The sequence below is a fragment of the Sus scrofa genome, chromosome 11 (genome assembly GCF_054392235.1).
Source record: "Sus scrofa isolate SSC_HxYL_T2T_F1_AM1 chromosome 11, Sscrofa_HxYL_maternal_Yorkshire_Landrace_v2.0, whole genome shotgun sequence".
Classification (NCBI taxonomy): domain Eukaryota; kingdom Metazoa; phylum Chordata; class Mammalia; order Artiodactyla; family Suidae; genus Sus; species Sus scrofa.
This window is the reverse complement of record NC_139393.1, coordinates 18,835,475-18,851,454: the sequence shown is the minus strand read 5'-3', so window position 1 is coordinate 18,851,454 and position 15,980 is coordinate 18,835,475. Positions and strand designations below refer to the sequence as shown.

The 15,980-nt window shown below is 35.9% G+C and overlaps 1 protein-coding gene across 14 annotated transcripts in view; it reads left to right on the top strand.

Moving 5' to 3' along the window:
* Nucleotides 1–15,980, top strand: part of SETDB2 (SET domain bifurcated histone lysine methyltransferase 2) — a 46,089-nt gene that overhangs the window by 7,304 nt on the left and 22,805 nt on the right. For 7 of the 14 annotated variants that reach the window (XR_014819358.1, XR_014819357.1, XM_084981618.1 and 4 more), the window contains exons 2-5: nt 628–989; nt 6,988–7,113; nt 8,245–8,310; nt 10,636–10,732. Coding sequence is in view for 4 of the 14 variants with exons in the window: in XM_084981614.1 (XP_084837740.1) it covers nt 974–989; nt 6,988–7,113; nt 8,245–8,310; nt 10,636–10,732 (305 nt within the window). In the remaining 10 variants the exon portion in view is untranslated. Of the gene's footprint in view, nt 1–627; nt 990–1,427; nt 1,517–6,987; nt 7,114–8,244; nt 8,311–10,635; nt 10,733–13,269; nt 13,357–15,980 lie in introns of those variants that run through there. The other 7 variants (XR_014819356.1, XM_084981613.1, XM_084981620.1 and 4 more) reach the window with 2 other exon arrangements.

Genomic DNA, 15,980 nt, shown 5'->3' with positions numbered 1-15,980 from the left:
GTGAGGCCAGGGATCAAACCTGCAACCTCATGATTCCTAGTCAGATTTGTTTCCACTGAGCCATGACGGGAACTCCTAGTATAATTTGATATATGGATCATTCACCAAAGTACCTTATACAGCCACTTAAAGTCATATTATAGGAAAATATTAATGATGGGGGAAAGTGCAGGTCATATTATTAATGAAAGATTTTTTAAAAGTTATATATACACTAAAATTCAAATTTTGTTGTAAAAGTATATACTGAAAGAATAATAATGATTGCTAGCATTTATTGAGTTCCTTGTATGTGCCAGGTACTATTACAAATGACTAAGTCTTATCCTCATAGCACTCTTTTGAAGTAGTTAGCATTCATATTACCATTTTAAAAGTTTTTAAAAGTTTTATAAAATGGAGATCATTTATAATAATTAACATATATACATTAAATAGGTGATTCTTAATTTTTCTGTAATTTTCCTAATATTGATATTTTGTATGTTTTTCCAGTTAATATAGATTCTTTTTCTCATAATAATTCATGCTGTTTTATAAGATAGAGCTGTTGTTATAACAATCTCTTTTTTCTTATGTATCCTGTTGTTTACAAATATGCACCATTCCTTATTGTTTTCCTTACAGAATGTTTCATCCATTCATGGACCCAAAGATGGAGTTGGTTTTTATTTTTAAAAAGATACTGTCAATAATCTGATACGGCTATACTCACTTGATGAAGATGCATGGACTTGTCTTTAAGTTGGACTAGTGATCATTTCCGAAAGTTTCTTCAACCGCAGTTTATATTTGAAAATTCAAGTATCAAAGGATATTTGGTTTAGAATGGTATAAAGATATATTTTCTCTGAGTACTGCAAATTTCACAGAGATCACAGTTGGATTCCACTTATGTTCTCCAATCAAAGTGATTCAGTTCTTTGATAAAGTTAATTTTGAAGAATTTTATGTTTATAAACAACACCAAGAGATGGGAGAAAAAAATGGTAGGTTGAAAAACCACTGTTAAACTTTACGTTTAAAAGTATATGGACTACTTAATCAAGCTGAATTGTGGAATTTTCATGGTTTTTCATTGCAAGTGACTTCTCTGAATTAGAAGGAATTAGGGATTTATTCTCATGTAGCAAGAATTTTGACTTTTTGTAATTCATCGTATATCTATAATTCTAAGTCAGTACTTTAATGTACTTTTTTAAAATAAACTATTTTGTAGAAAATTTTCAGATTATAGAAAAATTGAGAGGATAGTACAGAGAGTTACCATATTCTCTGCACCCAGTTCTGCCTACAATTAAAATCTTACAATTGGCTGGTACATTTATAACAAATTAATGAGCCATTGTTGGCTTATTACTATTAACTAAAGTCCATAGTTTATTCTTATTTTCTTAGTTTTTACTTGATGTCTTTTTCTATTCTAGGATCCCATCCAGGATACGACATTACATTTGTTTATCATGTCTCCTTAGGATCCTCTTGGATATGAGTTTCTCAGACTTTCCCTGTTTTTGTAAGATTTTTTATCTGAGTGTTTTGTAAGATGCCTCTCTATTGGAGTTATTGACTGATTTTTTTTTTTTTTCCTCATGATTAGACTGGGGTTATGGATTTTAGGGAGGAAGACCATAGGGGTAAAGTGCCATTTTTACCGCATGACGTCAAGGGTACATGTTATCAAGATGATTTCATGTTGAGCTTGATCAGCTGACTGACGTAGTGCTACATGGTTTCACCACTGTAAATTACTACTCTGTTTTTTCTCCCTTTCCCTATTATACTTTTTGAAGGAAGTCACTATGTGCAGCCCACACTTAAGGAGCAGGGATTTATGCTCCGTTTTGAGAACAGAATTATCTGTATTATTTGGAATTCCTCTGCAAGGGAGATTTGTCTCCTTTCTCCCATATATGCACTTATTCAGTCATTTTCTTGTATCAGTATGTATTCATGGATACTGATTTTATAGTTTGGGTTATAATCCAGTACTGTTTTATTTGTTACTCAGAATGTCCCAGGATTGGGCATTTGAAGCTCTTCTAGTCAAATTCCTGTAATGCCTGCATCACCGTGGGTGGGTTTGGTTTTGGTTTCGTTTTGGTTTTGGTTTTTAGCACTTCCTTGTTTTCTGGTACTAGATGATGCTCTGGGCTTATCTTCTATATTTCCTGCCGTAGTCCTAGAATGAGCTGTTTCTTGAGTGAGCTCTGATTCCTTTTATTGGAGACTAGTATTACAAACCAAGATTTGGGTGATGTGTTCGTTGATACTGGGGTGTCTTGTTTATAGGCCCTCTCAGCTTACAGAGTTAGGTGTATAAAAATATACTTGTATATATACATATCTATAAATATTTCCATATGTAACCATCTATATCTATGTTAAGCTAAACATGAGATGATACTGATGTTTCTGGCTCTAATCCATTACCAGATGGATCATTGTAGCTTACTCTCCTTGCTTATCTGTAAATTACCATCATGTTATCCATTGCTTAATTCCAGTACACATGTATAACGGTATCAAAGAAAATAAACTTCTTCCCAGGTGGGATACCTCAGTGCGTGTGCAAGTTCCTTTTGCCTTTAGTCTTAAGACTTATTTCTGAAGTTATTTAGGTCAGGACCTTTCCCACTTAGTCCTTCAGTGAGGTTGTATACATTCCTTCCTGGGATCCCTGATCTCCTAAGTGATATTTTAAAATTTGCATACATTGTTTCACTCTTTGTGCTTTAAAATTTTGTGGGTTTTGACGAAAGCATAAAGTCGCATATGCACCATTACAGTATCATACAGAATAGTTTCACTGCCCTTTAATGTACTTGTAATAGAAAGATTGTTACACAGATTATAGTACTGATTTCACTGGACCGTTATCTAGGCCAGTGGTTTCAAACTTTCTTTTGGTCTCATGACTACATTATACTTTTTAAAGTATTTAAAAACCCCTTAAAAATATTTAAAACCTCAACATCTTTTGTTTACATGGATAATATTTGTTCATGTTTACTATATTAAAAACTTAGAAGCTTCAAAAATGGTAATTGGCACATTTAAACAATAATAAACCCAACATGTTAACATAAGTTACATATTTATGAGAAATAACTATTTTCTGAAACAAAAAATTAGAAGGCCATTGCTTTATTTTTGTCCTAAAATTTCTCTAGTAGTTGGCTTAGTAGAGAGAGATTCTCATATCTGTTTCTGCATTCGATCTGTTGTGATATGTTGCTTTGGTATAAATGTATAAAGAAAATGAGGCTTCACATAGATTAAAAAGTTGGGAAAAGGTAACATTTATTTTTATTTTTTTAATAGTTGACTTACAATGTTATATTAGTTTCAGGTGTACAGCAAAGTGAATCAGTTATACGTATACATGTGTCCATTCTTTTTTCCCATGTGGGTTATTACAAACTATTGAGTAGATTTTCCTATGCTGTATAGTAGGTCCTTGTTAATTATCTGTTTTATACAGTAGTGTGCATATGTTATTCCCAACCTCCTAATTTATGTCCATCCCCTCAAAAAACAGGAAGAATATTTTAATAGCCTCTCAGATAATTGTGGATATTTTTCTTTTCCTTAAGTAGTCATTCCTTCAAGGATAGTTATAGTGTGGAGTATGAATTCATATCAGTGAGCTTTTTTTTTTTACACTGTTACATTAAAATCCATTGGTTTGTCTTGCACTTTGAATGCATCTTTTACACATGTATGATTTTATAGCACCATGCATTGGCCACTTGGAAGACATTGGTTCAACGAATTATGCAGATTTTCCAACTGTTGACACTTTTCATTATGTAATATTTTAAAATTACATTTGTTAATATTGTTACCAATATCATCAAAAGGTGATTATTGAGAAGCTCTCAAGCTTATCATGGCAGATGCAAGTTTTCTAAATTTCCAATTTTAACTTGGTTGCTTGAATTTTTCTTTTTCTGGCTACACTCATGGCACATGAAAGTTCCTGGGCCAGAGATCAAACATTGGCCACAATTGCAGCCTATACCACAGCTGCAGCAATGCCAGATCCTTAATCTGCTGCACCACAAGGAAACTTCCATTGATAGCTTGAATTTTATCATTAGCAACAAATGCTATCGGTTTTGTCCTTCCTCTCCTAGGCTTACTTTGTTCAAGTTTGAGAAACTGTGTACCAAACACCCATGTCAGAAAAACCATAATTTTTATTAGTGGTTCTTTTAAGTAAAAATGGTTTTCCGTGGAACAAAAGTAGTTTAGCTTACTACTCAGCCTCATTTGAGACCGCCATTTTATTGTGATAATTATGTTGCCTTATCAAGGACTTTCTTAAGTGAAAATGGTGGTAAATAAAATAATGACGTATTTTGGTTTGGTGCAACTGCCTTAATTCATACTATGGCACCACTATTACTCACCAGTGCTTTTGAACCATCTGCTAGTGCCAGTGTAGGGGGAAAAGGCAAATGGTGTCTTGGTATTGCCATTAAAATAGCTAGACCTAGCATATTGTCTGAAAGGAACTAGGAACCCCCAGGGGTTCATAGCCCACACTTTACTGATCACAGGTTCAAAGATGTCTTAGAAATTTTCTAGACCAATGCCCTGGGTCTCTTCCAAGGGTTGGATGCCAAACTATAGACATAAACATATACACATACCTGGGTCATTATCAGTGTGTTAAGTAGGCAGTCCCTAAATATTCATTTAGAAAGTGAATTCAGATCAGTGTGATTCATGAGCTTTGCCTCTTTACAAAGATTTTCTATCTCAAGTGAGATTGGAAGACATAGTATAACTGCATAATTTATCGGTCTTCCTTCTTTACAAAGCCGCCTTACCTCTTGTTTCATGGTTATATTCTTGTAATAAATAGTCATATCTAGCTAAGCAATGGAGCAACTTTGGGTAGACAAAGTTATCAGATGGTATTCTTTTCTGGAAGCAAGTAATGGCGATATTAGTATACTGATTTTTCCATTCAAGTGCCTACTCCTGTATTCTATCCCCATAGTTCATTTTTCTTGTACTCATCACTTACACGTTGATATTCTACCGAAGATCCTCTTCTCCTTCTTTGTAGTCACATCTCCTTTGTGGCTTCAGCAAGAATTTGTGTGCTACCTATTCCAAAACTTTTATATCTGTCTGGACCAGATCTTACTCTGGAGCTGTGTATCCAGTTTACTCACCCTACTTGAATTTCTCACTTGTCTCTCTACTTTTATTCCATATCACAGTGAATACTATTCCTATACACATAGTTGCCTGAGTCAGAAACGTAGAAATCATTCTTGACTCCTTCTTCCCACTGCCACTTGAGTGATACTTTTGAGAAAAAAATCTAATCAGATAAAGATGCTTAAACCTCTTGAGTGACTCCCCAAAGCCTTCCATATGAGAATAAAGTTGCTTAGCATGGCATACAAGACCCTCCATATCACAGTACCTACCTGTCTCTAAAGCATCATTTCTCATCCCCTTTGTCCTTTTACATTGCATTTTTTCCAAATGTTGAAAACTTTGCCTGAGGTGTGCTGTGGGGAATTAAAAGTAGGCTTAGTCTCATGTGGTACAAAACAGGCCAGAGTGTTAACAGGGAAACAGCTCCCCTCCTGAGGCTGCTATGGTAACAGCAAGTGTAATTAGCCAGAGGTCCCCTTAGGGTAAGGTGACTGCCAGGGAGAGTTGGGACTCTGAGACCTAAGCCTCTTTTGAAGAATCTCACTAAGGGAAAATATTTTTTTGTAAATTTACTATGCTGTCTGCTCATAAGTCCTCCCAATGACTTTTCAAGTGAACTTTCTACAAAACAATTATTATGTTCCTCCTTTGAGTAAGGCCCTATTAACTTTAAACATTTTATACATTAATTTTATATATTTTATAAATAATTTGTGTTTAACATTTTAGGTATTTTTGTTACTTGTAAACATGGTATAAGATTTGGCTTTCACCAGTTTATTTTAATTGCCTTTCTCATTTTTGTTTTCAACTTTGAAAGAATTATTTCTCTAGATAGAAAATCGTTAAGATATTAGTTTGCTAGGCATCTGAAATGTCGATTTATCTATATAACTTCATGAGAACTTTATTATTTTGCCTGATGTAATTGTGGACCTTTTCCATAAACAATGAATGTTGTTTACCATCAAATGATCAACCACTGCATCCATCCCCAACCGCATGCCCTGAGGGGAATTCAGAGTGGAGAAAAGTAGGATACTGGCCCTAGATAGTTAAGATACATTATCTGAGAGAAGTTTCCCTGAGCCCAGATTCTTGCAACCCCCCAGATATAGGAAAGCACTAAAATCATTAACTTGAGATGTCTGTTTTTTGACTAGCAGTAATCTTTTGATGTTTGGCTACATGTTTTATTTTTTCCCCTAACAAAAAACTCCATATATCCTGGCTCCTCCCTTAACTCTTTGGTGCAGTTCCTCAGAGCTGAGAACCTGTCTCCCAGGTTGTAGTCCTCAGTAAGTTCCCCAAGTAAAAATAATTTGCAACTTTTAAGTTGTACATTTTTGTATGATCAGCATAATTATTAAAAATTTAATATCAAAGACATTTTAAAGCATTGTTTCAGCAATTGCTGAGATGTTTCATTCTGAAACCATCCACTTCCATTCTTGGTGGAGATTACCTCCCTGAAACTTTTTAAATGCATATGTGTCTATGAATATGCCCACTTCCACCCTAGAATGAAGTCATTCCCTCTGTTTTCCAGTTAGGAAATAGTATTGCTAAAGTTCCCAACACATTTTTTTTTAATTAGCAGAATAAATGAGATTCCTAGGTCATATTCTTTCTTTCTAGTTCTTTGTAAAGAAACGGTGACCAAAATCTTTTTCCTTAAGGAAAGTAATAGACAAATTAAATCTTGATTTTATTTAGAAATCAAGTGGAGTTTAAAAACATGTTCCTTAGGAAAATTATAGTCTATCCCTATTGAGCTCTTAGGCTATTAACCTATTTTTACTTTAGGTGATGCAAAAACTTTCTGGATGGAGCTGGAAGATGATGGAAAAGTGGATTTCATATTTGAACAAGTGCAAAGTGTGCTACAGTCACTAAAACAAAAAATCAAGGATGGGTCTGCCACAAACAAAGGTATGAAGCGATAATAACTGTCAGCCATTTCATACTAATATTGCCTGCTGGCAATGCAGTGTAATTCTATTTCCAGGATTTCTGTTTGTTTTAAAAGTCAAATAATTTCTTTTGTTTTCTAAGAACCTAACATCAGTTCTGTTTGCGTTTTATGTGTTTGCTCTGCTTCCATAAAAACTTGTTTTTATCATACCATGGACATTTTATAAAAGTGGGTAAAGATGATCACTTGGAATAATAGCTACTGAATTTATCTTTTTGTCTCAGGCTACCTTTTTCCTCATTTTATCTTTTTTTTTGTTGTTGTTGTTGAGGGGGAGAGAGGGAGGTGTATGATAAAAAAGTACATATAGGAGTTCCCGTGGCGGCGCAGTGGTTAACGAATCCGGCTAGGAATCATGAGGTTGCCGGTTCGATCCCTGGCCTTGCTCAGTGGGTTAGGGATCTGGCGTTGCCGTGAGCTGTGGTGTACGTTGCAGACGCGGCTCGGATCTTGTGTTGCTGTGGCTCTGGCGTAGGCGGGTGGCTACGGCTCTGAATGGACCCCTAGCCTGGGAATCTACACGTGCCTGGGGAGTGGCCCCAGAAAAGGCAAAAAGACAAAAAAAAAAAAAAAAAAAAAAGTACATATAAATGTATTTGACCTGCTTTAAACAGAACTTGCCCTAGTGGTCTTCAGAGAGCAAAACCTTGTATTCTCAGTTGTCATCCAAGTTTTTATTTTTTCTATTTCTTTGTCTTTAACTCAGGTGGTTGTAGAACATAGACTTTGATATGGAAACTTCCTTCATTCCTTTAGAACTTATGATTTTTCAAGCAAATTTTCCCCCAGAATATTCTTTATTTTTCTCCAGAATATTCTTAAAACTTTCTGGATATTCTTATGACATTAATCTGTTATGTGCTTGTCCACAAAGTTAATACTATCATTTATTTAAATATTCCTTCTCATTCCTACCTGAATAGGGTAGATCTAGGTTTGAATCCAGTTCTACCACTTCCTAGCTGATTGCCCTGGTGTGAAGATTAAATGAGATAAAGTATATAAATTGCTTAGCACAGTAGCTGACGTCTTGAATAAAGGTGATACTGCTTCTGATTATTTTCATTCTTTTTTCCTTTCCTTACCAGAATACATCCAAGCAATGATTCTAGTGAATGAAGCAACTATAAATAGTAGCTCAACATTGATAAAGGGTATGTACATTTCTAATTCCAATCTGGAGTATTCTCTGCTATTTTCTTGATTTAAAGCAGGTCAGCCTTAGTTATGCTAATTAAAGACAATTCAAAATAAAACTATAAGATCCATAAATGTAAGTTATAAAAAGCAGTTTCCTTATTAAATGAGTTTCCCTCTCTATCCAGAGATAGGAAATGCACACCCTAGTAAATACTAAACTAAACCTCTTGGGGAAGGAATGAACAAATGTATCTCCTCTCCAAAAACCTTCTCCTATAAGAAAGGCAACTAGAATTCCAAGACTCCAAACTACTGTAAACCTGCTTTGTATAAAAAACAATACTAGAAAGATACATTCTGGTATAGATGATGGAAAATTTTTTCATGTCTAGATTATTATTAGAGCATCAGTCTTCTAAACTCCAAACAAATTCATTTTAGAAGGATTTGAACAAAGATAATGTACCAGGATTAGAAAAAAAATTGAAAAGTTATTTTAGATAAATAACAAAGTCGTACTGTATAGCACAAGGAACTATATTCATATCTTGTAATAAACCATAATGGAAAAGAATATGTATATGGGAGTTCCTGTTGTGACTCAGGGTGTTAAGAACCTAACTAGTATCCATGAGGGTGCATGTTCGGTCCCTGGCCTCATTCAGTTGGTTGAGGATCTGGCATTGCCATAAACTGCAGTATAAGTTGCAGATGAGGCTTGGATCTGGTGGAACTGGTGCTGCTGCTGCTGTGGCTGTGGTCTAGGCCCACAGCTGCAGCTTGGATTTAACCCCTAGCCAGTGTGTGGCCCTAAAAAAAAAAATATATGTGTGTGTGTGTGTGTGTATAAATATATATATGTTATATATATATATATATAAACTGAATCACTATGCTGTACACCAAAAACTAACACAACATTTTATTTTTATTTTATTTTTTGCTTTTTAGGGCTGCACCCATGCATATGGAGGTTCCCAGGCTAGGGATTGAATCAGGGCTATAGCTGCCAGCTTACATCACAGCCAGAGCAATGCAGGATCCGAACCATGTCTGTGACCTACACCACAGCTCGCAGCAATGCCAGATCCCTGACCCACTGACTGCCAGGGATTGAACCTGCCTCCTCACGGGTACTAGTCAGATTCATTTACGCTGTGCCATGACAGGAACTCCTAAATCTTCTTTCTTTACCTATATAATAAAGAGGGATATTTACTTTCCAATAAGCCAAGGATGACCTTGGATTATAGACTATTCTTTTATTTACCTAAACTTTTTTTTTGTCTTTAGTAAGACTGGTGCACCAAAGGACCAGAGGAAGTTAATAATCTAAGGCAGGATGAGAATCACTTTTTTTAAGGTCCATCGCTGCACGGGAAAAAGCACAATTAAAAACAATTTTTTGAACCAAACATAGAATATTCAATGTATCCTTTTTTTTTTCTTCAAAATAAGACCAGGAAATCTATAATTTTTTTCATTAAATACATAGCCTATTTCTATTGGAGTCATGTTAGAGACTAAGAATAGGTCAAGTTGAAAAAGAAGAGCAAGAGATGAAATAAAGTTCAGAAAGATATAGGGGAAACTAAGAGAAATATGAAAATACAAGTGGGGAGACAAAAAGAGCTGTCCAAATGCCTCCCTCCCTGCCCCCTTAAAAAATAGATAGTAGTAGAATAATGAGAAAACAAAGGATACATAAACTTTTCCATTTTCTGACCTTTTACGGAGCCTTTAAGAGTTATGTTGTTTTGGACTTCCCATCATGGTTCAGTGGTTAACAAATCCAACTAAGAACCATGAGGTTGCAGGTTCGATCCCTGGCCTCGATGAGTGGGTTAGGGATCCGGCATTGCCATGTGCTGTGGTGTAGGTCGCAGATGCGGTTTGGATCCTGCGTTGCTGTGGCTGTGGCGTAGGCTGGTGGCTGCAGCTCTGATTAGACTCTAGCCTGGGAACCTCCATATGTCTCAGGTGTGGCCCTAAAAAGCCAAAAAAAAAAAAAAAAAGTTATGTCATTTTTCTGTAAAATATAAGCAAGAAGTAGGGATATTTGATGTTCGCCTTAAAGGTTGTTTAAAATTCAGGGCAATTAGAATTTCTGCAGTAAGAATCTCTTCTATACTAAGTCTTTTATATTTATCCTATCTTATTTTCTTAATGGTCTTGAAAATGTTGACACCTAATTTTTTGGCTCAGTCTTAAAATCTTAATATGTTTGCAGATTTAGGGGCTCCATATGTCTCTAGTCAATAAAGATATTGTTTAGGCATTAAAGTGAATGATTTTTGACTTGGTGTGCTTTTTATCATGTTTGTAATTTTTTCATGTAGATCATACATCTGTGACTCAGAATGCACAGGAAAACAAGTCAAGTTCATGGCCCTCTACATCATACAAAGACTCTTTTCCAGAAAACCTGACTCCTCTGTATGTATATAAGTTAAATTTATTTATGTTGTTAATATTTTTGCTTCCAGAAAGAGATTTATTGTTACTAATCATTTCATGTAAGAATAGATAGAATATAAAAAAGGATTCTTTCCCATCAAAAATTTTAGAAGTTTTGTATTTTATGTAGGTTCATGATTCCCAAAATAGGTTATTTATTTGTTAATATCTCTAGGTAATCAAGTCTTTTAATAAAACTTAGCTTAAGATGTTTTTTGCATAGGAGTTCCCATTGTGGCACAGTGGAAACAAATCCCATTAGTATCCACGAGGAGGTGGGTTCGATGCTTGGCCTTGCTCAGTGGGTCAGGGATCCAGCGTTGCCATGAGCTATGGTGTAGGTCACAGATGTGGCTCGGATAGCTGTGGCTGTGGCAAGAGGAGTATTGAAAAAGGCCAAAGATAGTTGTCTTGGTATCAATTCAGTTTTTAAAATGCATAACACTTCTAAATTAGTATCAGAAATTTTATGAGAATAGCCTAATTTTTCTGATCTTTTCTTTCTTCTTTTACCCTGATTTTAGTAAAGTTTCCTTAGCATAAAGTGGAAATTGCATAAGAAGAAATCTGACAGTTTGACGCTTAGCCTTATTTTTAGTAGATAATGCCTCTACTAATACTGTCAAGTACTAGTGAAAGAGAAGTTTCTGAAAGTGTTTTGTGCTAGAGCACAGATCAGAATTTTGAAAAACAAAAAGTGTTTTAAGAAAGAAAGTTCTGGAGTTCCCATCGTGGCTCAGTGGTTAGCAAATCCAACTGGGAACCATGAGGTTTCGGGTTCGATCCCTGACCTTGCTCAGTGGGTTGAGGATCTGGCGTTGCCGTGAGCTGTGGTGTAGGTCACAGACACGGCTCGAATCCTGCGTTGCTGTGGCTCTGGCATCGTAGGCTGGTGGCTACAGCTCCGATTAGACCCCTAGCCTGGGAACCTCCATATGCCACGGGAGCAGCCCTAGAAATGGCAAAAAAAGACAAAAAAAAAAAAAAGAAAGAAAGAAAGTTCTTGCTGTATAGCATGGGGAACTATATCTAGTCACTTGTGATGGAACATGATGGAGGATAATATGATGTGAGAAAAAGAATGCATATATATATACATATATATATATATATGTATGTATGAATGATTGGGTCACTTTGCTGTGCAGTAGAAATTGAAAAAGAGTTTTCCCAAAAAAAAGAAAGAAAGTTATTAGGTTTATTGCTCTATTTTGTTTGTCCTTTCCTCTACCTGTTAAATTGACCAAAAAAAAAATTGTCATTGTAGATTTTTTTTCTTTTTAGTGTTTATTATGTATGATTTGCATTTATAGATATTAAAGATGTCATTATAGTTTGAATCTAAAAGACTCATAAAATTTAGGATAAACTTTGGTTTGTTAGGAACACACACCTACTCAAGCCATCTTCCATAGGGGAATTCAAGAGATTAAACCAGGCATGTGATTTTTGTTGACATAACATGGTGGGCTTGCCCGGCTGCTAAAAGACATACGTAGTAAATTTAAACTATGTGGCTTTTCATATGAAATGCATACAAACACCCAACAGTGAAATTTTTTTTTTTTTTTTTTTTTTTCGGCTGCGCCTGTGGCGTACAGAAGTTCCCAGGCCAGGGATCAAACCCATGACCTGAGCCACTGCAGTGACAACACCAGATCTTTAACCTGCTGCACACAAGGGAACTCCAGTGATTACTTTTTTAAATACCCACACACATATACACATACACAGACCTAATGTCTATGTATACACACGCACATATATGCATATACATAAAATAGGTGTTAAGAACAGAAAATATAACACAGCAGGCCATATAGGGACTAGAATTGGAACTGGAAAGTCAGTGCCTGAGGTCACGGTCCACATGGTTTAGCTCTGCTTCTCTCCGTGTGTTATCTGTTGAATCTTATGTTCCTACATGATCTGACATAGCTACCTTAGCTAAACAAATGATCTTTTAGTGCGAGTGTAACCTTACAATGTATTTTTTTAATATCTAAATTCTTGGGAGAGACATAAATAGCCCAGCATGAATACATGATCCAGCAGCTCTGAGGACACTGAAATTAAAATGGCCACCGTCAGAGGAGTGTGATCAGAGACTGAGCAGACAAAAAAACATGTCTTCTACAAGTCTTTAAGATGAGTATAGTTTACATTCAATTTTTTTTTAGATATGCCCCTTCAGAGGTCGTAAAGTATAGAATAGCTTTTTCCCTCAGACTTGCCAAGAGCTGGGAAATCAGTTGGCAGTCTGTGAGGCCATGCTTTGCCTTATGGTTCAAGGTATCTAATGACAAAACAGTTCTCTAGCCACATACAAACTGAGAAGCCCCTGCCCAGAGGCCAACAAAGGGGTGCAGACAATACCAAACAACCCTACTCACCTACCTATCCTTTGTTTACCTCTAGCATTTTTTTATTTTTGTAGAGTCAACAACTAAGTCTACAGCACTGTGCATAGGATTAGTTTTCTTTATTTTTGTTTTCTTCCGGTAACGTTTCTTCAGTAACCTATTTTCGTACATATAAGAAAGTTGATCTTCTTCCTCACAAAATGGGATTGAAATTAGCTTACTTAACTCCTGAGACTTGTGGTAAGTTGGTTTTCTTTCATTTGTTTTATGAGATGAAGCACAGATAAGAAAAAAATCATTTCTAAGGTCCATATCAATATTTCATTTCCATGTTTTTCTACTTCTTTTCTAATTCTTCTTTATAACACAAAAAGATTTCTGGAGTTCCTTCCATGGCACAGTGGGTTAAGAGTCCGACTGCATTGCCTAAGGTTGCTGCAGACATGTGGGTTGATCCCCAGCCCAACATAGTAGGTTAAAGGTGTTCTTGCAGCTGTGGCATAGGTCGAAGTTGCAGCTCAGATTCAGTCCTTGGCCTGGGAACTTCCATATGCCATGGGTGTGGCCATAAAAAAATTAAAAAATTTTTTTAATTAAAAAATAAAGATTTTTCTTCACTTCTTAATTGCCCAATAACTTGAAATTTATACCTCTTGATTTTTATTAAATTAGTCACCAGAAAAATATTTGTAAGCCAGCTTAGCTAACTTTTGTGAAATCCTAAATTCCCCTACCCCAAAATAGGGGAAATCAAATGATGACATTGGGAGAAAACTATGCCACAGAAACCAGTTTGAAATCTAAAGGGAAATGAAACATTCAGTTTACTGGTTATACAGAACTGTTGAAAAAGTAGTGGAAAGGAACTTGGCACTTAATAATAGGGAAAAAGCAAAGTCCATGCACAGGCTTTAAAAAACAGGAGAATATTGGATCCTGGGAGTTCTCGTGGTGGCACAGCAGAAGAGAATCCAGCTAGCATCCATGAAGATGTGGGTTTGATCCCTGGCCTCGCTCAGTGAGTTGGGGATCCTGAGTTGCTGTGAGCTGTGGTGTAGGTCACAGACATGGCTTGGATCCCAGGTCGCTATGGCTATGGTGTAGTTTGGCAGCTGTAGCTCTGCAAGTGCAGGCCTAAAAAACAAAAAGGAAGAAAAAAGAAAGGAAAATACTGGATACCAGAATAAATAATAAAATAAAAACAATATGACTAAAGTGGAATAGGCTAAAGAAGATAGAAGAACAAAACAAAAGTTACATTGTAGAATATATTTCTTACTATGGAACATACCCCACAACATTATTCAAAATGCTGAAATAGATTGAAGTTATTTAAGAGGGAACATAACCTTACCTTGTTTTTTCCCCCTCACTTTTAATGTATTAGGTGCTACTGCTAATACCATGGATAGTAATGGATTTGCCTTGATCTTTTTTTTTCTCCCCTGGCTGCACCTACAGCAAATGGAAGTTCTCAGACCAGGGATCAAATCCATGCCACCACAGAGACAATACCAGAACTTAACCTGCTGTGCCACAGGGGAAATTTCAGTTTTGCATTGATATTTTAGCTACAGTTTATCCAATATTTTTTATTGTCATTTTAAGAGATTTTAAAGATTGAAAATATGTAAAGGAATATGGCAAAAAGCCACACTCACACCATCCAGAATTAACAGCCATTAACATTTTACTGTATTTACTTCCTGTCTCCTTTTTAAAAAGAAAACAAAACACTATAGCCTCTTTGAGCCAAACCTAACTTCTCACCATGACAAGTTCTGTTCCCCTAGCTGCCATTCTAGAAGCAGTTACTATCATCAGTTATTTTTCTAGTTCATTTTTAATTTTTTAATTGTTATTTATTTACTTTTTGTCTTTTTTCTTTTTTGGGGCTGCACCCACACCATATGGAGGTTCCCAGGCTAGGGGCTGAATTGGAGCTATAGCTGCCAGCCTACACCAAAGCCACAGCAACACCAGATCCTTAACCAGCTGAGTGGGCTAGGGATCGAACCTGTGTCCTCATGGATATTAGTTGGGTTTGTTATCGCTGAGCCATGACATGAATTCCTAGTTCATTTTTTAATGTTTACATAACCATAAATGATACATAGTGCTATTACTTGTATTTTTTAAATTTCGCATGAATTTCATACATGTACTTTCTTGTTCTACTCAGCATTAGTTTTGAGGTCTAATCACGTTGCTTGCTATGTTATAGATCTATTTCATTCTCTTTAACTCTTGTTTGGATTTCCATAATGTAAGAATACGACGTTTTCTTTATCCATTCCTTTAATATTTGTTTCAGATATTTTCTATTATAAATAGTAGTGCAGTGATCAGTTTTATCCCAGCTTTTCTTTTAAGAAAGTATTCACCTATTTAAAAATTTTTTTTAATTTACTTTTTGTCTTTTTTCTTTTTTAGGGCCACACCCGCAGCATATGGAAGTTTCCAGGCTAGGGGTTGAATCAGAACTGTAGCTGCTGGCCTACACCACAGCCACAGCAACCAGAATCTGAGCCATGTCTGTGGCCTACACCACTGCTCATGGCAATGCCACATCCTTAGCCCATTATGTCGGGCTAGAGATCAAACCTGCATCCCAATGCTCCTAAGATGCCACCGATCCTGTTATGCCATCGCAGGTACTCCCAAAACGTTATTTTTTAATTTGTATTTCTCTTGACCTAGTAATTCTTCTTAAAGGAATGTGTCCTAAGGTAATAATCAGGAAATTGCATTCACATCCTTCCCAGGGGCAGTCTTATGGAACTGAACCCTGTAACTTGGGAATCTGATGCTAACTTCAAGTAGGTAGTGTCAGAATTGAACTGAATTACTGGACACCCAGTTGA